Source organism: Salvelinus namaycush, chromosome 8 (assembly GCF_016432855.1).
Source record: "Salvelinus namaycush isolate Seneca chromosome 8, SaNama_1.0, whole genome shotgun sequence".
In the NCBI taxonomy this organism is placed as follows: Eukaryota; Metazoa; Chordata; class Actinopteri; order Salmoniformes; family Salmonidae; genus Salvelinus; species Salvelinus namaycush.
Genome location: NC_052314.1, coordinates 52,823,522 through 52,847,553, shown reverse-complemented (window position 1 = coordinate 52,847,553; position 24,032 = coordinate 52,823,522). Strand labels below are relative to the sequence as shown.

Below are 24,032 nucleotides of genomic sequence, written 5' to 3'. Positions count from 1 at the left end.
AGTGGGCATTGTTTCAAGAAGCAGTGCAGCTTGGTTGGGTTGTGTTTCTGAGGATGCACGCCTCTCCCAAGTCCGTAAGGGAATTGAAGCCATGAAACAAGACTAACTACCATTTGGATACCACAAAATTGGGGAGAAAAATGGGGTAAAAAAATACATATTTAAAAAAAAAAGTTAAAACAGTGATTTTCAAACATAAGAATCGCAGTGAAGTGAGGAGCACCGTGATGTAACAGAAGCATTTTTTTTAACCACAGATCATAGAAACATGCTGTAGACACTGGTTTGCTACTGGAAATAATGAATATGAGGTTGAAAAGTGGCGGAATTGCCCTTTAAGGCTATCTTACAAACAAATGTTACAATATTTATTCAACTGTTGGTCAATTTCTTCAGCAAATGATCAGGTCTATATAATTATCAAACATACATTAGTAATGGAAAGGAAACACAGACTCTTTGTTTAAGTATTAAAATACTCCTTTAGTAATACAATTGTAGACAGAAGTTGGTACAGAGTAGAGGAGTGATTATTTGCTGCATAAAACACATCCTTTGTTCATGTCAAAATGTGCATTCTGTTTTTACAGTGGCAGGGACGCAGTCTAATGAGTTCTCTTTTTACAATGGGGAAGAAGGTGAAATGCAGGGTCTGACAGAGTAGGCTACACCACAGAGCCCTCCTCTTCTGGACTCCCTGAAGTGGATACACAGCACCCTGTACAGTGAGCACAAAAACAATTGCCTATTTCAACACTGCTCATACCATACAGACAGACATACCATACAGTATCAACCATGACAGGAGTACTTTGTCTTTAGGCTACTCAAGATATATGTCACTTACCTTTAATATCTTTATTTTTCCAAATGCAGTATACACATAACAGTAGGCCTATTACAAGGACTATCACAATGACTGTGATTGGATTAGGATCAGACTCTGTCAAAATAAAAACAGGAAACAAACTGATGAGTCCCAAAACAATATGTACACTTTACCCTGTTTCTTCTCATAATCTAATTTGATAGTGTTGGTAAATCATTCTACTTTTTGGCTTAATTTAGTCAGGAAAAAAAGGTAACCGAATGATGTTTGTGTGGGCTGTTCCTGTCAATAAATATTATTGTTTTATATGGTGTCTAACCCCCAGCGCTAGAAGAATAGCAGCGAAATGGGATCCAAGTAAACTAATTAACCAGTCCAATAACAAAGAAAATGTTGCACAATACTATTAATACAGACAGTGCTGACATACCTACATACTGAAGGCAGAGCGTTTCAATGTTGAGTTTGGTTGTCTGGTTGCTGACTGGGTTGGCAACCACACAGCTGTAGATATCTTTGTCCTGTAGCTTTATCTCCAGAGGGAAACACAGGTTGGTGGAGAGGTCAGGGCTGCTGGTCTGGTTGAGTCTCTTCTCTCCTCTGTACCAGGACAGGGTCATGTCTCTCCGGTTCTCCACAGAACACACCACTGAACAGCTCCCCTTCTCTGATGAACTGTCCAGAAAATCACCTTCAGGGATTTTTTTGACTTGAGGAAGTGGTACTAGAGCTGGGATATAAAAATACAATGATTTAACACAGATTCATGTCATTAATATTGGTCCTCTGGGTAGGAGGACAACTCTCACTAGTAACAAAAGTGTGGTGAGCACATTCAGTTTTTTTTATCACTTTGGTGAAATTTTCACAAGTATGTGGTACATTTTCACAACTCTAAGCACCAAAATCTAAACAGATCAAAACTGCTTAAAAGTATTATTGAGTCACTGTTAGTTTTACACTTAGGATATGTTTCTACCATTATGCTGTAGAATTAGTGAATTTTGTCTCTTGTATAATAAATTATATACTTTGATTTATACTGTAAGCGTAGCCTACATTTTCGTTAACTCATTTTGTTAGTTATGCGCCGACATTCCCTCAATCATGTACCAACATCAGTTCTTTTTAAGTCTTGTTTCCAATAGTTTATATTTTTTTAATAAGATTTTCAGTTGGATATGCTCTCTGCAAGGTTTTGTATATTTTACTTATTGTAATAATATCCCTTTCAGACATAAATATGATTCCCTCAAGGTTACTCTGATTTTCACAAGATTTCAAATTTAAATGTCATGATATGTACCTTTTTAAGTCACATGTATTTGAAAATATCTACATTGGTCAGTCCAAAATTGCTTTTTAATTCTGTCATGGAAATAAATGTATTTCCTGTTAACAAGTAATTTACGGTTTCTATGCCTTAAAAGCTATTTAAGGATTGTTCTATAGGGATGTGTTTTTAAGGAGTTTTATTGGTAGAATACGTTACTGATAGAATACGTCCCTAATAGACTTGTACAATGTAATTAAATAGGCCTAAGCCTTTTGTGTAGGCTAAATAGCGCATACAAAACTAAAGAAAAAGAGACAGCTCAAGGAACTACACTGGACTTTATACAAAATGGAAACCACATATCCTGAGGCCGCATTTATTGTAGCTGGGGATTTTAGCAAAGCAAATTTGAGGAAAATACTATCGAAGTTCTATCAACACCTTGCCTGTAGGACTCGTTTATGGAAAACACTAGCTACTCGCCTTTTCGCGATGTCTACAAGACCCTCCCCTGCCCTCGCTTTGGACAAATCAGATCACGACTTAATTTTTCTCCTCCCTTCCTATAGGCAGAAACTCAAACAGGAAGTACTAGTGCTAAGGTCTATTCAACACTGGTCTTATCCATGCTTCAAGATTATTTTGATCACATGGACTGGGATATGTTCTGGCGTTGGGTTGGTTCCTGGTAGCGTCTGAGAATAACATTGACGCTTATACGGACACGGTGACTGTTACAGGCTGACTAAACTGTTCGCGTTGCCTCTGCGAGCATTGCAAAATAAATTTAGAAATCAATGTTATTCAATTATTGCGCGCCAATGAGTGTCAGCGTTGCCAAGGGCTAAAATAGAAATCAGTTCTATTTCTGACGCAGATTGCGCTGCAAGTCCTGCCTCTCCCATCTCCTCATTGGTTTATAGAAGCAGGTACCCACGTGCCATTTCCTCATTGGTTATACCCACGTGGGTGACTGAAAGACAAGCAGGTCAGTGGCAGTAATGCACCTAATTTATGAAAGTTGCCAATCGCAATATAAAGTCCAGAGATGAAAAAGCCTGGAATGAGGAGAGATGACTAGAAACTATTCAGTTGACCGTTTTATGTGTGGATTAATTGTGGGAGTAGAGGACCTCGTGCATTTCAGGTAAACAATGTTTATATCACAGGACAAATTAACTAGCAACAGCAAGCTAGCTAAATAGGACAAATTAGCTAGCAAGTGCAAGCTAACTAGCTAAATTGCCTTAAATGTTTAATGCTGTTTGACCTGTCCCCAAATTATTGTAATTGGTTCAGAGTTTGTTTTGATATTTTAACCTGCGTGTTGTGGACTCGTTTGGACAAAATACATTTATGCACGATCGCTTTCGCGCACAGCCGGTTTGGGTTCCGTGTTAGGTCAAGTTCTCTCAGCAAACGTCTGCGCGTGTCCTCATCAGTTATGCCAAGCACTATTTTATCTCTGATCAGTTCATCTCTTAAAGAACCATAGTCACATGTAGCTAGCTGCCTTTTCCCTTAGCCTAGTGACAAAGCCGAAAAGCCTAGTGACAACCAAAAACATAACGCTCTAATTTGCGGAAATCATGGTTAGTTATCCGACTCTGACACCATGTTTGAATGTTAAATGACAAGAGACGGGACGTATGTGGCAGGGTCTACAGACAATAACGGATTACAAAGGGAAAACCAGCCACGTCGCGGACACCTACGTATCGCAAGGCTCTCCAGAGGGTGGTACGGTCTGCCCAACGCATCACAGGGGGCACAATGCCTGCCCTCCAGGACACCTACAGCACCCGATGTCACAGGAAGGCTAAAAAGATCATCAAAGACATCAACCACCCGAGCCACGGCCGGGTTACCCCGCTGTCATCCAAAAGGCTAGGTCAGTACAGGTTCATCAAAGCTGGGCCCGAGAGACTGAAAAACAGCTTCTATCTCAAGGCCATCAGACTGTTAAATTGTCATCACTAGCAGGGTACCACCTTGCTACTCAACCCTGCACCATAGAGGCTGCTACCCCATATATTATAGACATGGAATCACTGGCCACTTTAAATAATGGAACACTAGTCACTTTAATAATGTTTACATACTGCTTTACTCATCTCATATGTATATACTGTATTTTATTCTACTGTATTTAGTCAATGCCACTGACATTGCTCATCCTAATATTTATATATTTCTTAATTCCATTATTTTCCTTTTGGATTTGTGTATTGTTATGAATTGTTAGATACTACTGCGCTGTCAGAGCTAGGAACACCAGCATTTCGCTACACCCGCAATAACATCTGCTAAATATTTGTATGTGACCAATAAAATGTGATTTGATTTTGATTTGAATTAAAGGTATACATTAATAATCATAGGTCTAAACATTATGATAATACCTGCCTGTATATTACAGCAGTAACAAACACCAATACGAAGTACACCTTCTATAGGAATAGCCTACTTACCGATGATGAAAAGTACTGATATTCCCAAATATTGAAGCGTTGTCATTTTCCAGTTCTCTACTGCTCGGACTTTAAATGTTTCTTCACTTGCTTTACATTTGCGTCTGTCTCAACTAAGTGAAATGAGACGGTCAGCCAATGGGAATGCGAGACAGTCTCAGCTAACCAGCCAACCACCAATATGATTGGTTCCAATTATATTCGCCCTCGCCCCAAATCGAATTTTCAGAAAACAAACCGAGGACGTGCGAGAACGGAGGTGGGGGATTGAAGGAGGAAATGGCGGAAACTGAGCTTTCGTTTGAAAGCGCTAGGAGTCTATTTGTGACCCCTTTCACAGGAAGTGAGAATGAGTTGGCTACACAAGGGCGAAGAAAAAGGGAAACGAGAACTCAACTTGTGTTGTAAAATAGGAAACCAGTAGACTCGTTTATCGTCTCCAGTCACGAGATTGGTCCTATTTAGATTTAATCAACAACAACAAAAAATTAAAAACATTTGTTTTGTGTGTCTGCGGAGCAGAAGAAGCGTGTTTTAAAGACTCAAAAAGATCGGAGTGGAATGTTTTCCGCATGGTTTTTCGTAGCAGGGCGCCTGTCAAGGGGGTTACTTCTGGGTTCGCGTCAGAAATAAAGCCACACGATATAACTGAAGACATCGATGGAGTGGTTGGTGCACGTCGATTGATCTGTATGGTGACGGAGAAAAGTTCACTTCATCCATGCTAGTCTTTGATGAAGAGTCTCTCCCTTCTCATATAACGTTTGGATTCATGAGATACCTTGTAAGAACTTTTGTGCACAAGCCTCTTCAGTGTCATACTTGTGTCAAGTGTGTGCAGAAAGGAAGAAAATCGACCGAGGTAAAGACAGTTTCAAGTTGGATATTCGACGGATATTCGCACTTTTAAAACTAAACTTTTAAACCTCAATAGCTTTCAAACCACTTGAGCCACAGACTCCAAATAAGTGTCATTATGTTGGAAAAAATGCGTGCAACACTGCACAGGTCTTATTTTCACGATTTGGACTTTCCAGAGCTAATAAACATGTGGAAATGTGAGCAGCATGTTTGTATTCCTCGTTGAATTAGTTAGGGAGCGTAAACAAAGTACCAGCGTTTTTTACATTCGAATTTCAATAGCTCATTGGTCATGTGACCTACTTGACTCAAACAAATTATTATATAGCTCCTGCCTCCTCTGGCATAAGCTATTTCCATTATACCCGTAGGCTACACTGAATAAACTATGAGCTCGAACAAACACTGTTTGACAGTCAAAACTCGTACCAGGAAATGGACAATAAACAAGGTCATCGTTTAGATATACCTTCACGTTTTAATTGTTTATATGATCACGTTGTAGTTGTAAGTTTCGATAAGTAGGCCTAGGCTAAATACATGATCAGACAGAGCTTTTTAGGCTACCGAGCAACGCACAACAAGAGGTTTTGCGCGCACAATCCAATTGTCTGCGTTTGACCACAAACTCAAAACATGGTTTATTTTATTTGACAGATGATCAAAAGACAAGACATCGGATAACATGACTAACCCCACATTATTATAAGAACATACATGTGATTCGCATAAACGGTTTCCATTCTCAATGTCTGGTTAGGCCTATTCATAATACGGCTTTAGATTAGGTGACTGAGAACATAAAAACAATCGCTACAATGGTGTTGTAAATATCAGAATTTAATTGATACACTTTAAGCTGATGATTTATACTGTAGCAGTTACAGTAACTTCACAGAAAAGTTGATATTGTGTAATGTTGCTTGGGGCAGAAACGACAAAGTACGCTACATCAATACCTTTTACTGTAGAGTTCTGTTTTACAATACATGCCACAATACTCCTACATCTGTTTCAAGAAACTGTTTCTGTAAAAAAATAAATCTCAACATGCTCCAAAGTTTGATAAACTGTATGGAAAATGTTATTTATCCTCTCTTTTTATTCTATTCAGCACTTAAAAAATATCCGTTTTGAAAATTGTATCATGTATTTTGTGCTATTAGGTTAAATGTTACATTAAAATTACTAAATGGTGAGCCTATATCATTCTCTGATATACAGTATTGGTGACTAAATTAAATGTTCATGTTATGTTCTGAAAAAAAAAATGATTTTTCATGAATGACTCAGGGTTGCAAGATTTTGACCTCGAATGAATCCTCAAAGGTTCAGAACATAAGACAGGGGGCATTACAAGTGTTGTACCAAGAGTTTAGAAAATATACCTTACATCTGAAAAATGTGCCAAAGTGATTGAAAAAAAACTGCAACAACTTGGCTAGCATTATAATATAGCCTCTTATATAATAATATAGTGCCTATAATAACTATTTTATTGTGCTATAAAATGGAATGGATTTAATGAGGCATTGGAACATCTCCCTGGTCTTTGGTTGAATTTGTGCTTCAAATTCACTACAACTGAGTGACCTTCAGATGTTGTATGCAGCCTATCGGGTACAGAGGAAGGGTAGTCCTTAAAAAATCATATATTATTTCACACAGAGTATGTGATTTATTTGGCCAATCTAACTTTTGAACTATTTTAGGCTTCTCCTAACAAAAGGGTTGAACATTTTATAGAGTTTTCTTTTCACTTTGACATTTATGGAGTATTTTGTGTAGATGAATCACAAAAAAATCCCATTGGTCTAAATCCATGTCAATCCCACTTTGTAAAAAAACAACATGTGAAAAAGTCAGAGGGGGGAATATTATAGGCACTGTGTAATGTTGTGTGTCACACCTATGACTGTAAGGTATGGGCATTGGGTCCCACTTGAACCACTGTTATATATAAAACCAACACTCACCATAGACAGTTAGATAGAATCTCTGAGATGTTTTGTGTGTATTAAAAATGTCTATCTGATAAACTCCAGAGTTGTTGAGGGTGAGATTTCTGATGGTGAGAGATCTAGTTTGTCTGTCCAGCTGCAGTCTGTCTGGGAATCTTCCTTTGAATTCTGTGATGTTCTCTCCTCTGATGACCTGACTCTCAACTATTGAGGTGTTTGGAATGACTGGACCAAAGAACCAAAATATCTTATCAGCCTGTAGTCCAGTTAGTCCAGTGTGTAGAGTGACAGACTGCCTCTCTCTCCGTGTCAATGTATTCACTTCAGCATTCACAGCTCCCAACAGATCTGGAAGCAAGCAAATAAAATATGAATGTGTTGTTCAGTAGCAAAGACAATGGGCACAAATCGTATCATGTGTGTCAAGGTTATTATGGTTTTGTTTTAAGTTTAGCTTAAGTTTGTTTTCAGATCTACTTTACTAGTTTTTATTTAGTTTAAGTTTTATAAAAATATGTATTTTTCATTTTATTTGTTTTAGTGTTAGGGACAGAAAGTTGCCTATTTGTGGGAGGCTAGGAGCCATTTATGTTTTAGTGTTTTGGGTGTAAGTCACTTTCATGCAGCTGTGGGGCGGTAATATTACGTTCAAGACAACTGGGAAAATCATGACATGTGTTGTAGTAGTTGTTGAGCGGCTTCACTGCAAGTATATTGTATGTTTTAAATATACCTTCTTTTTTAAAATCATGAAAATCAGGTAGGAAAGTCGGAGCTCTAGGAAGATGCCCGAGTTGTAATTCTGAGTTGGAAGACAGTTCAAAATTCAAAAGATTTTTCCTTGTAAGAGCTCGTTTTCTTCCGAGTTTCCAGTTGTGTTAAACGCCCTGAAGTCGAAGAGTTCTGAGTTTCCAGTAGTTTTGAAATCGGCATAATGCATAAAGTGATGGGTCAGGTCATCGGTTAGGTTAGGTTAGGTTTAAAGGTAGACTCAGCGAGATTACGTAGATGCCACAAACTAAACTGTAGTACTGGGTCTATTGCCACAACCTGGGCCCGGTTTCCCAAAAGCAGTAAAAAGTTAATCAGTAGAACCTTCATAGGAACATCTTTAAAATCTCCGAGCTGTTTTCCAAAGCAATATCTAATTGGCTAGCCTATACATTATGAGGAGACCTGCCTGTAAATTACAGCAATAACAAATCAAATTAAAGTGTATTTGTCACGTGCGCCGAATACAACAAGTGTAAACCTTACAGTGAAATGGTTACTTACAGGCTGTAACCAACAGTGCAAAAGGGTATTAGGTGAACAATAGGTAAGTAAAGAAATAAAAACAACAGTAAAATAGACAGTGAAAAATAACAGTAGCGAGGCTATAACAGTCGCGAGGCTATATACAGGCACCAGTTAGTCGGGCTGAATGAGGTAGTATGTACATGTAGATATGGTTAAAGTGACTATGCATATATGATAAACAGAGAGCAGCAGCAGTATAAAAGAGGGGTTGGGGGGGGGCACACAATGCAAATAGTCCGGGTAGCCATTTGATTACCTGTTCAGGATTCTTATGGCTTGGGGGTAAAAACAAACACCAACACGAAGTACAATTTATATAGGAATAGCCTACTTACTGATGATGAAAAGTACTGATATTCCCAAATATTGAAGCGTTGTCATTTTATAGTTCTCAATTATTGGGATTTCAGAGGTCTCTTCACAGCCGCTTCATTTGCTCTACGCTTTCAGGCGGGCGCCCGGTTAATAGTTTAAATTAGGGCAGTTTGGCCCCTCCCTGTTTAATTTTTTTTTCTTCTAGATTATTCCAGTGTACAGGGTAGCGCTTTCGCGTCACTACTTTCACCTCTTCCTTTTATCGGCGGATTCCAGAAAGGGCTCGCTTGGTAAGAGCTCTATGTTATTGTATAAGCGCAAAAGTATAGGCTACCCGCAGCTATTCAATAGTTTGGAGCAGCTAGCTATCCTCTCCATCGGGGTGCTCTGCTGTACCGTCTCGTTTGTCTTTCGTCCTTGTTTTTATTACTTGTGTCAGTGTGCCAACCTGGGCGATACTCGGTTTGGTCTAGCGGTATTGCGGCGCTGACGGTTTGTCTTAGTTGTCTGTGTAGACAGGGAGAGGACGTAGATGCACAAAGGAAACTGGGTCAATTGCCACAATCTGGTCCCGGTTTCCCAAAAGCTAAAAAAATAGTTAATCAGTAGAACCTTCATAGGAACATCTTTAAATCTCCGAGCTGTTTCCCAAAGCAATCTTTATTATTGTTGCACTTGAAAAAGCTCGTAATCTATCGCTAAAAACTTCAAAGTCGACTAGAAATAAAGTTGCCACTCTTTGCAATTGATACAAGCCAGCAATGTATAAAAAAATTATTGAAATGAAAACCGAGATTATTCCATTTCATGTTCAATCAATTGAGTTATCAGAATGACGGCACAAACCGTAATTCTTTTACCAAATTTTGCTTCTGCGCTGTTCAAAGACCGACTACAGATGGATGCTCAGACTGGATCTCTCACCATCAGAAACCTCACCATCAACGACACTGGACTTTATCAGCTTCAAATCATCCGTGAACAGGTCACCTACCACAATTTCATTCACAGTCTACATGAGTATGTTTTAAATCAAATCAAGAGACCAGTTTTCAATCAACATCGAACAAGATCTGTATTTACAGTTAAATTGTTCATGGTAAATCCACAAATTCTCTTTGCTATTGTTCATGATGAATATGATCTTTCAGGCTGGGATCTTTAGTCAATGTTATGTCCAATAATCACTGTAATAACTGTTGGTCTCCAGGTGTCCCAGCTTCAGTGCCTACTCCTAACATCAGAAACACCCCACATAATCCCCCAGTAGACAGTCGGTTGGTCAGTGGGAGCTGTTCCGTGGTGTGTTCTGTGGCGAACGGGAAAGAGGTAACATTGTGCTGGTACAGAGGAGAGAAGAACGGGAAACCCATTCACCTTCTGAATGGCACACATACATAATCCATGTCTCAAGGCTTTAAAAAAAATCCTTATTTAACCTGTCTCTTCACCTTCATCTACACTGATTGAAGTAGATTCAATAGGTGACATCAATTGCCTCGTTAAATAAAGGTTAAATAAAAAAATATGTATAAAAAAAAAATAAAGGATCGAAGCTTTCACCTGGAATCACCTGGTCAGTCTACAGTATGTCATGGAAAGAGCATGTATTGTTTACTCAGTGTATGTCATCATGGTAACCAATTTTCAACATAGACAAACCTTGTTTAACATATGTTTATTTTGTACTTTTGAAACAACATCAGATCTTCAACGTTATATCCACTATCAGAAAAAAACAATAGGCTGGGAAGCACCTCCTACTGGAGAGTTAATCTATATACAGTTAATCTATATACACATTTGGTCTCCCATCCAGGGTCTTAACCAAGCCCAGCTTTGATATTTGTCACTGACTATTACCAATGTGCTATCGTGAGAATGATTACTGAGAGATCTCTTAATAACTAAATAGATTCACTGTTGCTATCGAAAGTCATTCCAAAGGATCGGTTTAAAATAGCAAATGAAACGTAACCATACTTTATAGGTCATATATCAATGATACTATTTAGGCCTTTATAGCATTTGCAAAGTCACCAACAGCTATTGTTTAAAATTCAACAAAGGGTCCAACTAAAAATAGATAATACATATAGGCCTAGGCTTTGAAGCTTTGGTTGATTTCAAATTTTAACATCATTGAAATGTGGTATTCACGTCTCCATCTCAACCAAAAATGAAGAATAAGACTAAATCAAACCAATCAAACATTAAATGCACTTTAAATAAAGTTTGATTTGATTTAGTGCTATTCTTTAACTTTGAATTTTGGTTGAGATGGATTTGTGAATCTGACGCGTCAATGATACATTTGTAGACGAACTGGAATTAAAGCCAGACTAAGTCAGTGACACAAAAGATACATCTCCTTCAAATGTTGATATTTGGTTGCATTGGCAACCAAACACATCTCAATATCACTTTTTTAACGCAGTAAATAGCCTATTAACTTGTCGACAAGTTAACAAGTGATATGTTGGATTTACGTCTCCAAATAAACCAAAAATGGAAATTAAATAATAGGATTAAACCAGTGGCTCAGATGAAACTATCCAACCATTAGATACATACAGTCTCTTTTAAATGTTGATATTTGCTGTGTTGTCAACCAAACACAGTTCAATATGACTTTTGTAATACAGTAAATAGCCAAAAGCTTAAGGGCAATTCCACCACTTTTCAACCTCATTTCATTATCTCCATCACAATACCAGTCTCTACACATGTGAAAATGTCGCATTTATACGTTTTCTAGAAATAAAATATACATTTTAAAAGGCGATGTGATGGCATCATCAAAAGTGAGTTTCAAACATGAGAGTCACATTGAAGTGATTAGCACCGTGATGTCACAGAAGCATTTTTTTTAAACCACAGATCATAGAAACGCGCTGTAGACACTGGTTTGGTATTGGAAATAATGAGTATGAGGTTGAAAAGTGGTGGAATTGTCCTTTAAGGCTATCTTACAAACTAATATAACATGTATTTATTTAACCTTAAAATGAGTAACACATACATGGCCACATTGAGGTTACTGTAACTATAAATGTCAAGTGTGCATGTTCAACAAAGCATACAAAGGTTGCAGCTCTGTGGAAATCTTCACAATTGCTTTAATGATCTGTGCAGAATCTAGAACAACGTTGATCACTTGCACTATATACTTTTAATGTAATCTCAACTGCAATATACTGTAATTGTAATGTAACTTACTTGTGCTATTAAATGAAACAGTGATATTTTGTATAAATACAAAATGTATTCCCATTTTAACTTTGTTGTGCTTTTAAATGGTTGAATGCACAGTGATAACAAATTTCAATGACAACTAAACCAAAAATCAGACGTTGTTTTTCCATTTGAATTTGGTTATGCTTTTAGATGGTTGAAGGCATACAACATATTGGGATTTCAAAAAACTTCTGTCTGTCCTTTTTGAGTCGGTGAATAAAGTTTGAAATCTACTGATCAACATTTGAACCAATTATTACCCAAATGTCCATATTGAAATGATGTGGTGAGCCCAGTTGGAGGCTTCTAATACCGTAATAAATATGGATTGTTTCCATTTAATAGTACTCATTTTCTAGACAATCTACATAGTCATAAAATCCCCCTAAATGAGATCTATACATTTTATTTTCTACATACAAAACGGCTCTTATCCACTTTGCAGCAGATGTCTTATATAACTGCACTGTCAGGGGCATATTTCAGGAAGTTCACTATTTTATTACATGGGTTATTGTTAGATGATCGCAAACAAACTTGGCACTAGGTGTCACCCTGAGAGAGAGTTTGTCACATTTATGATGTACCACTGCTGCAGACATTTTGAAAAGTAACTTCTAAATCAATGCATCTGTAGCCCTCAGGAGATTTGACTACATTTAGACAGGCATCCCAATTCTGACCCCCCCCCCCCCCCACCCCCCACCCCCACACACACACACACTAATTGGTTTTCTGACCAATCAGCTCTGAAAATGATCTGATGTGATTGGTCAAAATAATAATTCGTGGGAAAAATATCAGAATTGTGTTTTGTGTGTAAATACAGTCCGAGATACTCAAGCTTCTCTACCACAACATATTCTCAGAGATGAGTGATTGTTTGCTGCATAAAACACATCCTTTGTTCATGTCAAAATGTGCATTCTGTTTTTACAGTGGCAGGGATGCAGTCTAATGACTTCTCTTTTTTAAATGGGGAAGAAGGTGAAATGCAGGGTCTGACAGAGTAGGCTACACCACAGAGCCCTCCTCTTCTGGACTCCCTGAGGTGGATACACAGCACCCTGTACAGTGAGCACAAAAACAATTGCCTATTTCAACACTGCTCATACCATACAGACAGACATACCATACAGTATCAACCATGATGTGTTTGACATGGAGACCGGAATCCAACTTATAATTTGTATATTTTGTAAACAAACTGGATATTGAATTACGTTTGGTTGTCAACGCAACCAAATATCATTTGAAGGAGATGTATCTTCTGCTTGGATAGTTTCATCTGTCCCACTGACTTAGTCTGGCTTTAATTCCAGTTTGTCTACAAATTAATAATTTATTTGTTGGATTCACATAAGTTAAGGAATAGGACTACTCAAAACCAATCAAAAATGAAATGCACTTCAAATAAAGTTTGATTTAATGCTATTCTTTAACTTCGATTTTTGGTTGAGGTGGAGATGTGAATCTGACATATTAAAAAAAAAACATGACCTTTATTTAACTAGGGAAGTCAGTTAAGAACAAATTCTTATTTAAAATGATGGCCTACCCCAACGACGCTGAGCCAACTGTGTGCCGCCCTATGGGACTCCCAATCACTGCCAGATGTGAGGCAGCCTGGATTTTAACCAGGTACTGCAGTGACCCCTCTTGCACTGTCTTAGACCACTGCACCACTCTGGATAATATCAATGATTAATTTGAAGATGAACTGGAATTAAAGCCAGACTAAGTCAGTGACACAAAAGATACATCTCCTTCAAATGTTGATATTTGGTTGCATTGGCAACCAAACACAACTCAATATCACTTTTGTAATACAGTAAATAGCCTATTAACTTGTCGACAAGTTAACAAGTGATATGTTGGATTTACGTCTCCAACTAAACCAAAAATGGAAGTTAAATAATAGGATTAAACCAGTGGCTCAGATGAAACTATCCAACCATTAGATACATACAGTATCTTTTAAATGTTGATATTTGCTGCGTTGTCAACCAAACACAGTTCAATATGACTTTTGTAATACAGTAAATAGCCAAAAGCTTAAGGGCAATTACACCACTCACTCGTGTAGCGGGACGGGTGCAGTGGACACTGACACCATCGCCAGGTGTATGCTGTTTCCTCTGACACAGGCTGGCTTCTGGGTTTAGTGGGCATTGTTTCAAGAAGCAGTGCAGCTTGGTTGGGTTGTGTTTCTGAGGATGAACGCCTCTCCCGAGTCCGTAAGGGAATTGAAGCCATGAAACTAGACTAACTACCAATTGGATACCACAAAATTGGGAGAAAAATGGGGTAAAAAAATATTTAAAAAAGTTAAAACAGTGATTTTCAAACATAAGAATCGCAGTGAAGTGAGGAGCACCGTGATGTCACAGAAACGTGCTGTAGACACTGGTTTGCTACTGGAAATAATGAATATGAGGTTGAAAAGTGGTGGAATTGCCCTTTAAGGCTATCTTACAAACAAATGTTACAATATTTATTCAACTGTTGGTCAATTTCTTCAGCAAATGATCAGGTCTATATAATTACCAAACATACATTAGTAATGGAAAGGAAACACAGACTCTTTGTTTAAGTATTAAAATACTCCTTTAGTAATACAATTGTAGACAGAAGTTGGTACAGAGAAGAGGAGTGATTATTTGCTGCATAAAACACATCCTTTGTTCATGTCAAAATGTGCATTCTGTTTTTACAGTGGCAGGGATGCAGTCTAATGACTTCTCTTTTTTAAATGGGGAAGAAGGTGAAATGCAGGGTCTGACAGAGTAGGCTACACCACAGAGCCCTCTTCTGGACTTCCTGAAGTGGATACACAGCACCCTGTACAGTGAGCACAAAAACAATTGCCTATTTCAACACTGCTCATACCATACAGACAGACATACCATACAGTATCAACCATGACAGGAGTACTTTGTCTTTAGGCTACTCAAGATATATGTCACTTACCTTTAATATCTTTCTTTTTCCAAATGCAGTATACACATAACAGTAGGCCTATTACAAGGACTATCACAATGACTGTGATTAGAATAGGACCAGACTCTGTCAAAATAAAAACAGGAAACAAACTGATGAGTCCCAAAACAATATGTACACTTTACCCTGTTTCTTCTCATAATCTAATTTAATAGTGTTGGTAAATCATTCTACTTTTTGGCTTAATTTAGTCAGAAAAAAATAATGTTAACCGAATGCTGTTTGTGTGGGCTGTTCCTGTAGATAAATATTATTGTTTTATATGGTGTCTAACCCCCAGCGCTGGAAGAATAGCAGTGAATGGGGTTCCAAGTAAACAAATGAACCAGTCCAATAACAAAGACAATGTTGCACATTACCATTAATGACATACCTACAAACTGAAGGCAGAGCGTTTCAATGTTGAGTTTGGTTGTCTGGTTGCTGACTGGGTTGGCAGCCGCACAGCTGTAGATATCTTTGTCCTGTAGCTTTATCTCCACAGGGAGAGACAGGTTGGTGGAGAGGTCAGGGCTGCTGGTCTGGTTGAGTCTCTTCTCTCCTCTGTACCAGGACAGGGTCATGTCTCTCCGGTTCTCCACAGAACACACCACTGAACAGCTCCCCTTCTCTGATGAACTGTCCAGAAAATCACCTTCAGGGATTTTTCTGACTTGAGGAAGTGGTACTAGAGCTGGGATATAAAAATACAATGATTTAACACAGATTCATGTCATTAATATTGGTCCTCTGGGTAGGAGTACAACTCTCACTAGTAACAAAAGTGTGGTGAGCACATTCAGTTTTTTTTTTATTACTTTGGTGTAAATTTCACAAGTATGTGGTACATTTTCACAACTCTAAGCACCAAAATCTAAACAGATCAAAACTGCTCATTTCAAAACTAAGCACATTTTCAATTGACTGTGCAACACAACAGTCACTTGTTCACTGCACAAAATCACCCTTTCAATTTGCATTCATATTCAAAGTATTTGCTCGTCACAATGCAATACTTGGTGTGACGTTGACACAGTGGTAGGATTTTACAGTGAGGTAGGAGGCAACAATGCGGATCTAGTTTTTCCTTGCCAGAGTGAGGCTTTTAATTTAGAAAGTGACGAATTATGCTGAACACTACATACAAACACAAATAACAAACAGGATGATCCCCCAAAAAATTATCATATAGCTCCTGCCTCCTCTGGCATAAGCTATTTCCATTATACCCGTAGGCTACACTGAATAAACTATGAGCTCGAACCCACTGTTTGACAGTCAAAACTCGTACCAGGAAATGGACAATAAACAAGGTAATCGTTTAATATTCGTTTTGATATTCCTTCACGTTTCAATTGCTTAAATGATCACGTTGTAGTTGTAAGTTTCGATAAGTAGGCCTAGGTTAAATACATGATCAGACAGAGCATTTTAGGCTACCGAGCAACAAGAGGTTTTGCGCGCACAATCCAATTGTCTGCGTTCGACCACAAACTCAAAACATGGTTTATTTTATTTGACAGGTGATCAAAAAACAAGACATCGGATAACATGACTAACCCCACATTATTATAAGAACCTACATGTGATTCGCATAAACGGTTTCCATTCTCAATGTCTGGTTAGGCGTATTCATAATACGGCTTTAGATTAGGTGACTGAGAACATAAAAACAATCGCTACAATGGTGTTGTAAATATCAGAATTTAATTGATACACTTTAAGCTGATGATTTATGCTGATGATCCTGTAGCAGTTACAGTAACACGTCACAGAAAAGTTGATATTGTGTAATGTTGCTTGGGGCAGAAACGACATACAGTACGCTACATCAATAGCTTTTACTGTAGGCTTCTGTTTTACAATACATGCCACAATACTCCTATATCTGTTTAAAGAAACTGTTTCTGTAAAAAAATAAATCTCAACATGCTCCAAAGTTTGATAAACTGTATGGAAAATGTTATTTATCCTCTATTTTTTATTCTATTCAGCACTTCAAAAATATCTGTTTTGAAAATTGTATCATGTATTTTGTGCTATTAGGTTAAATGTTACATTAAAATGACTAAATGGTGACTAAATTAAATATTCATGTTATTTTCTGGATGGAAAAAAAAAGAAAAAAATTGGCAACCCTGAGTCATTCATGCAAAACAAAAAAAATCAATAACCAAAAACTTTCTTTTTATCTTCAGGGTTGCCATTTTTTTTTTTTTCATTAATGACTCAGGGTTGCAAGTTTTTGTCCTCAAATGAATCCTCAATCAAAGGTTCAGAACATAAGACAGGGGGCATTACAAGTGTTGTACCAAGAGTTTAGAAAATATACCTTACATCTGAAAAATGTGCCAAAGTGATTGAAAAAAACTGCAACAACTTGGCTAGCATTATAATATAGCCTCTTATATAATAATATAGTGCCTATAATAACAATTTTATTGTGCTATAAAATGGAATGGATTTAATGAGGCATTGGAACATCTCCCTGGTCTTTGTGGTTGAATCTGTGCTTCAAATTCACTACTCAACTTAGGGACCTTCAGATGTTGTATGCAGCCTATCGGGTACAGAGGAAGGGGTAGTCATTAAAAAATCATATATTATTTCACACAGAGTATGTGATTTATTAGGCCAATCTAACTCCTGAACTATTTTCGCCTTCTCCTAACAAAAGGGTTGAACATTTTATAGAGTTTTCTTTTCACTTTGACATTATGGAGTATTTTGTGTAGATGAATCACAAAAAAATCTCATTGGTCTAAATCCATGTCAATCCCACTTTGTAACAAAACAACATGTGAAAAAGTCAAAGAGGGGGTAATATTATAGGCACTGTGTAATGTTTTGTGTCACACCTATGACTGTAAGGTATGGACATTGGGTCCCACTTGAAACACTGTTATATATAAAACCAACACTCACCATAGACAGTTAGATAGAATTTCTGAGATGTTTTGTGTGTATTGAAAATGTCTAGCTGATAAACTCCAGAGTTGTTGAGGGTGAGATTTCTGATGGTGAGAGATCCAGTTTGTCTGTCCAGCTGCAGTCTGTCTGGGAATCTTCCTTTGAATTCTGTGATGTTCTCTCCTCTGATGACCTGACTCTCAACTATTGAGGTGTTTGGAATGACTGGACCAAAGAACCAAAATATTTTATCAACATGTAGTCCAGTTAGTCCAGTGTGTAGAGTGACAGACTGCCTCTCTCTCCGTGTCAATATATTCACTTCCGCATTCACAGCTCCTGACAGATCTGGAAGCAAAAAAAATGAAATATGAATGTGTTGTTCAGTAGCAAAGACAAAGGGCACAAATCATACTGTTTGTGTGTGTCAAGGTTATTATAGTTTTGTTTACATTTTTAATTTGAAATTCAGTTTAGCTTAAGTTTGTTTTCAGATCTACTTTACTAGTTTTTATTTAGTTTAAGTTTTATAAAAACATGTATTTTTAATTTGATTTGTTTTAGTGTTAGGGACAGAAAGTTGCCTATTTGTGGGAGGCTAGGAGCCATTTATGTTTTAGTGTTTTGGGTGTAAGTCACTTTCATGCAGCTGTGGGGCGGTAATGGTACGTTCAAGACAACTGGGAAAATCATGACATGTGATGTAGTAGTTGTTGAGCGGCTTCACTGCAAGTATATTGTATGATTTAAATATTCATTTTTTTTAAATCATGAACTTCATGTAGGAAAGTCGGAGCTCTAGGAAGAGGCCCGAGTTGGAATTCCGGGTTGGAAGACAGTTCAAAATTCAAAACGATTTTTCCTTGTAAGAGCTAGTTTTCTTCCGAGTTCCCAGTTGTGTTAAACGCCCTGAAGTCGAAGAGTCCGAGTTCCCAGTAGTTTTGAAATCGGCATAATGCATAAGGTGATGGGTCAGGTCATCGGTTAGGTTAGGTTTAAAGGTAGACTCAGCGAGATTACGTAGACACCACAAACTAAACTGTAGTACTGGGTCTATTGCCACAACCTGGACCCGGTTTCCCAAAAGCAGTAAAAAGTTAATCAGTAGAACCTTCATAGGAACGTCTTTAAAATCTCCGAGCTGTTTTCCAAAGCAATATCTAATAGGCTAGGTTAGCCTATACATTATGAGGAGACCTGCCTGTAAATTACAAGAGTAACAAATCAAATTAAAGTGTATGTCACGTGCGCCGAATACAACAAGTGTAAACCTTACAGTGAAATGCTTACTTACAGGCTGTAACCAACAGTGCAAAAGGGTATTAGGTGAACAATAGCTAAGTAAAGAAATAAAAAAGACAGTGAAAAATAACAGTTGCGAGGCTATAACAGTCGCGGGGCTATATATAGGCACCAGTTAGTCGGGCTGATTGAGGTCGTATGTACATGTAGATATGGTTAAAGTGACTATGCATATATGATAAACAGAGAGCAGCAGCAGTGTAAAAGAGGGGTTGGGGGGCACACAATGCAAATAGTCCGGGTAGCCATTTGATTACCTGTTCAGGATTCTTATGACTTGGGGGTAAAAACAAACACCAACACGAAGTACAATTTCTATAGGAATAGCCTACTTACCGATGATGAAAAGTACTGATATTCCCAAATATTGAAGCGTTGTCATTTTATAGTTCTCTATTATTCGGGACCTCATGGGTCTCTTCACAGCCGCTTCATTTGCTCTACGCTTTCAGGCGGGCGCAATGTTAATAGTTTAAATTAGTCCGGTTAGGCCCCTCCCTGTTTAGTTTTTTTCTCTCCAGATTGTTCCAGTGTACAGCGTAGCCCTTTCGCGTCACTACTTTCACCTCTTCCTTTTATCGGCGGATGCCAGAAAGGGCTCGCTTGGTAAGAGCTCTATGTTAGTTTATAAGCGCAGAAGTATAGGCTACCCGCAGCTGTTCAATAGTTTGGAGCAGCTAGCTAGCCTCTCCATCGGGGTGCTCTGCTGTACCATCTCGTTTGTGGTTCGTCCTTGTTTTTATTACTTGTGTCAGTGTGCCAACCTGGGCGATACTCGGTTTGGTCTAGCGGAAATGAAAACCGAGATGATTCCATTTCATGTTCAATCAATTGAGTTATCAGAATGACGGCACAAACCGTAATTCTTTTACCAAATTTTGCTTCTGCGCTGTTCAAAGACCGACTACAGATGGATGCTCAGACTGGATCTCTCACCATCAGAAACCTCACCATCAACGACACTGGACTTTATCAGCTTCAAATCATCCGTGAACAGGCACCTACCACAATTTCATTCACAGTCTACATGAGTATGTTTTAAATCAAATCAAGAGACCAGTTTTCAATCAACATCGAACAAGATCTGTATTTACAGTTAAATTGTTCATGGTAAATCCACAAATTCTCTTTGCTATTGTTCATGATGAATATGATCTTTCAGGCTGGGATCTTTAGTCAATGTTATGTCCAATAATCACTGTAATAACTGTTGGTCTCCAGGTGTCCCAGCTTCAGTGCCTACTCCTAACATCAGAAACACCCCACATAATCCCCCAGTAGACAGTCGGTTGGTCAGTGGGAGCTGTTCCGTGGTGTGTTCTGTGTCGAACGGGAAAGAGGTAACATTGTGCTGGTACAGAGGAGAGAAGAACGGGAAACCCATTCACCTTCTGAATGGCACACATACATAATCCATGTCTCAAGGCTTTAAAAAAAATCCTTATTTAACATATGTTTATTTTGTACTTTTGAAACAACATCAGATCTTCAACGTTATATCCACTATCAGAAAAAAACAATAGGCTGGGAAGCACCTCCTACTGGAGAGTTAATCTATATACAGTTAATCTATATACACATTTGGTCTCCCATCCAGGGTCTTAACCAAGCCCAGCTTTGATATTTGTCACTGACTATTACCAATGTGCTATCGTGAGAATGATTACTGAGAGATCTCTTAATAACTAAATAGATTCACTGTTGCTATCGAAAGTCATTCCAAAGGATCGGTTTAAAATAGCAAATGAAACGTAACCATACTTTATAGGTCATATATCAATGATACTATTTAGGCCTTTATAGCATTTGCAAAGTCACCAACAGCTATTGTTTAAAATTCAACAAAGGGTCCAACTAAAAATAGATAATACATATAGGCCTAGGCTTTGAAGCTTTGGTTGATTTCAAATTTTAACATCATTGAAATGTGGTATTCACGTCTCCATCTCAACCAAAAATGAAGAATAAGACTAAATCAAACCAATCAAACATTAAATGCACTTTAAATAAAGTTTGATTTGATTTAGTGCTATTCTTTAACTTTGAATTTTGGTTGAGATGGAGATGTGAATCTGACGCGTCAATGATACATTTGTAGACGAACTGGAATTAAAGCCAGACTAAGTCAGTGACACAAAAGATACATCTCCTTCAAATGTTGATATTTGGTTGCATTGGCAACCAAACACATCTCAATATCACTTTTTTAACGCAGTAAATAGCCTATTAACTTGTCGACAAGTTAACAAGTGATATGTTGGATTTACGTCTCCAAATAAACCAAAAATGGAAGTTAAATAATAGGATTAAACCAGTGGCTCAGATGAAACTATCCAACCATTAGATACATACAGTATCTTTTAAATGTTGATATTTGCTGTGTTGTCAACCAAACACAGTTCAATATGACTTTTGTAATACAGTAAATAGCCAAAAGCTTAAGGGCAATTCCACCACTTTTCAACCTCATTTCATTATCTCCATCACAATACCAGTCTCTACACATGTGAAAATGTCGCATTTATACGTTTTCTAGAAATAAAATATACATTTAAAAGGCGATGTGATGGCATCATCAAAAGTGAGTTTCAAACATGAGAGTCACATTGAAGTGATTAGCACCGTGATGTCACAGAAGCATTTTTTTTAAACCACAGATCATAGAAACGCGCTGTAGACACTGGTTTGGTATTGGAAATAATGAGTATGAGGTTGAAAAGTGGTGGAATTGTCCTTTAAGGCTATCTTACAAACTAATATAACATGTATTTATTTAACCTTAAAATGAGTAACACATACATGGCCACATTGAGGTTACTGTAACTATAAATGTCAAGTGTGCATGTTCAACAAAGCATACAAAGGTTGCAGCTCTGTGGAAATCTTCACAATTGCTTTAATGATCTGTGCAGAATCTAGAACAACGTTGATCACTTGCACTATATACTTTTAATGTAATCTCAACTGCAATATACTGTAATTGTAATGTAACTTACTTGTGCTATTAAATGAAACAGTGATATTTTGTATAAATACAAAATGTATTCCCGTTTTAACTTTGTTGTGCTTTTAAATGGTTGAATGCACAGTGATAACAAATTTCAATGACAACTAAACCAAAAATCAGACGTTGTTTTTCCATTTGAATTTGGTTATGCTTTTAGATGGTTGAAGGCATACAACATATTGGGATTTCAAAAAACTTCTGTCTGTCCTTTTTGAGTCGGTGAATAAAGTTTGAAATCTACTGATCAACATTTGAACCAATTATTACCCAAATGTCCATATTGAAATGATGTGGTGAGCCCAGTTGGAGGCTTCTAATACCGTAATAAATATGGATTGTTTCCATTTAATAGTACTCATTTTCTAGACATTCTACATAGTCATAAAATCCCCCTAAATGAGATCTATACATTTTATTTTCTACATACAAAACGGCTCTTATCCACTTTGCAGCAGATGTCTTATATAACTGCACTGTCAGGGGCATATTTCAGGAAGTTCACTATTTTATTACATGGGTTATTGTTAGATGATCGCAAACAAACTTGGCACTAGGTGTCACCCTGAGAGAGAGTTTGTCACATTTATGATGTACCACTGCTGCAGACATTTTGAAAAGTAACTTCTAAATCAATGCATCTGTAGCCCTCAGGAGATTTGACTACATTTAGACAGGCATCCCAATTCTGACCCCCCCCCCCCCCCACCCCCACACACTAATTGGTTTTCTGACCAATCAGCTCTGAAAATGATCAGATGTGATTGGTCAAAATAATAATTCGTGGGAAAAATATCAGAATTGTGTTTTGTGTGTAAATACAGTCCGAGATACTCAAGCTTCTCTACCACAACATATTCTCAGAGATGAGTGATTGTTTGCTGCATAAAACACATCCTTTGTTCATGTCAAAATGTGCATTCTGTTTTTACAGTGGCAGGGATGCAGTCTAATGACTTCTCTTTCTTCAGTGGGGAAGAAGGTGAAATGCAGGGTCTGACAGAGTAGGCTACACCACAGAGCCCTCCTCTTCTGGACTCCCTGAGGTGGATACACAGCACCCTGTACAGTGAGCACAAAAACAATTGCCTATTTCAACACTGCTCATACCATACAGACAGACATACCATACAGTATCAACCATGATGTGTTTGACATGGAGACCGGAATCCAACTTATAATTTGTATATTTTGTAAACAAACTGGATATTGAATTACGTTTGGTTGTCAACGCAACCAAATATCATTTGAAGGAGATGTATCTTCTGCTTGGATAGTTTCATCTGTCCCACTGACTTAGTCTGGCTTTAATTCCAGTTTGTCTACAAATTAATAATTTATTTGTTGGATTCACATAAGTTAAGGAATAGGACTACTCAAAACCAATCAAAAATGAAATGCACTTCAAATAAAGTTTGATTTAATGCTATTCTTTAACTTCGATTTTTGGTTGAGGTGGAGATGTGAATCTGACATATTAAAAAAAAAACATGACCTTTATTTAACTAGGGAAGTCAGTTAAGAACAAATTCTTATTTAAAATGATGGCCTACCCCAACGACGCTGAGCCAACTGTGTGCCGCCCTAT

At 37.7% G+C, this 24,032-nt stretch overlaps 2 protein-coding genes and 1 long non-coding RNA gene across 5 annotated transcripts; 1 reads left to right on the top strand and 2 right to left on the bottom strand.

Annotated features, from left to right (window-relative positions):
- Window positions 1-253: 253 nt before the first annotated feature.
- On the bottom strand, window positions 254-9,146 carry LOC120052797 (natural killer cell receptor 2B4-like). 3 transcript variants are annotated; one of them, XM_038999923.1, is made up of 5 exons: window positions 9,033-9,146; window positions 7,414-7,746; window positions 1,260-1,559; window positions 848-943; window positions 254-718 (listed from the first exon to the last, which is right to left on the bottom strand). In XM_038999923.1, the coding sequence occupies exons 1-5, from the start codon at window positions 9,076-9,078 to the stop codon at window positions 666-668; spliced, it is 828 nt and encodes a 275-aa protein (XP_038855851.1). In that variant the 5' UTR covers window positions 9,079-9,146; the 3' UTR covers window positions 254-665. The 3 variants fall into 3 exon arrangements, with proteins under 3 accessions (XP_038855851.1, XP_038855853.1, XP_038855852.1); XM_038999925.1 differs by lacking the exons at window positions 7,414-7,746; window positions 9,033-9,146 and adding an exon at window positions 4,577-5,046 and having other exon boundaries at window positions 257-718; XM_038999924.1 differs by lacking the exon at window positions 7,414-7,746 and having other exon boundaries at window positions 259-718.
- Window positions 9,147-9,236: 90 nt separating this feature from the next.
- LOC120052803 lies at window positions 9,237-10,457 on the top strand. Its single transcript, XR_005477407.1, has 3 exons — window positions 9,237-9,302; window positions 9,900-9,997; window positions 10,223-10,457. It is a non-coding gene; the product is annotated as an uncharacterized LOC120052803 (long non-coding RNA).
- Window positions 10,458-15,486: 5,029 nt separating this feature from the next.
- On the bottom strand, window positions 15,487-19,914 carry LOC120052800 (SLAM family member 8-like). The gene is made up of 3 exons (XM_038999928.1): window positions 19,777-19,914; window positions 18,154-18,486; window positions 15,487-15,922 (listed from the first exon to the last, which is right to left on the bottom strand). The coding sequence occupies exons 1-3, from the start codon at window positions 19,850-19,852 to the stop codon at window positions 15,519-15,521; spliced, it is 813 nt and encodes a 270-aa protein (XP_038855856.1). The 5' UTR covers window positions 19,853-19,914; the 3' UTR covers window positions 15,487-15,518.
- Between the last annotated feature and the right edge of the window lie 4,118 nt (window positions 19,915-24,032).

Excerpts from the sequence above, each read along its gene's own strand:
- LOC120052797 (XM_038999923.1), bottom strand. The coding sequence starts at position 9,078 with ATGACAACGCTTCAATATTTGGGAATATCAGTACTTTTCATCATCA. Across the intron at positions 1,560-7,413 it reads ATTCTATCTAACTGTCTATG|CTCTAGTACCACTTCCTCAA; the intron begins GTGAGTGTTGGT and ends TTTATATCCCAG. Across the intron at positions 719-847 it reads GAAAAATAAAGATATTAAAG|GGTGCTGTGTATCCACTTCA; the intron begins GTAAGTGACATA and ends CTCACTGTACAG.
- LOC120052800 (XM_038999928.1), bottom strand. The coding sequence starts at position 19,852 with ATGAGGTCCCGAATAATAGAGAACTATAAAATGACAACGCTTCAATAT. Across the intron at positions 18,487-19,776 it reads ATCAGTACTTTTCATCATCG|ATCTGTCAGGAGCTGTGAAT; the intron begins GTAAGTAGGCTA and ends TTTTGCTTCCAG. Across the intron at positions 15,923-18,153 it reads ATTCTATCTAACTGTCTATG|CTCTAGTACCACTTCCTCAA; the intron begins GTGAGTGTTGGT and ends TTTATATCCCAG.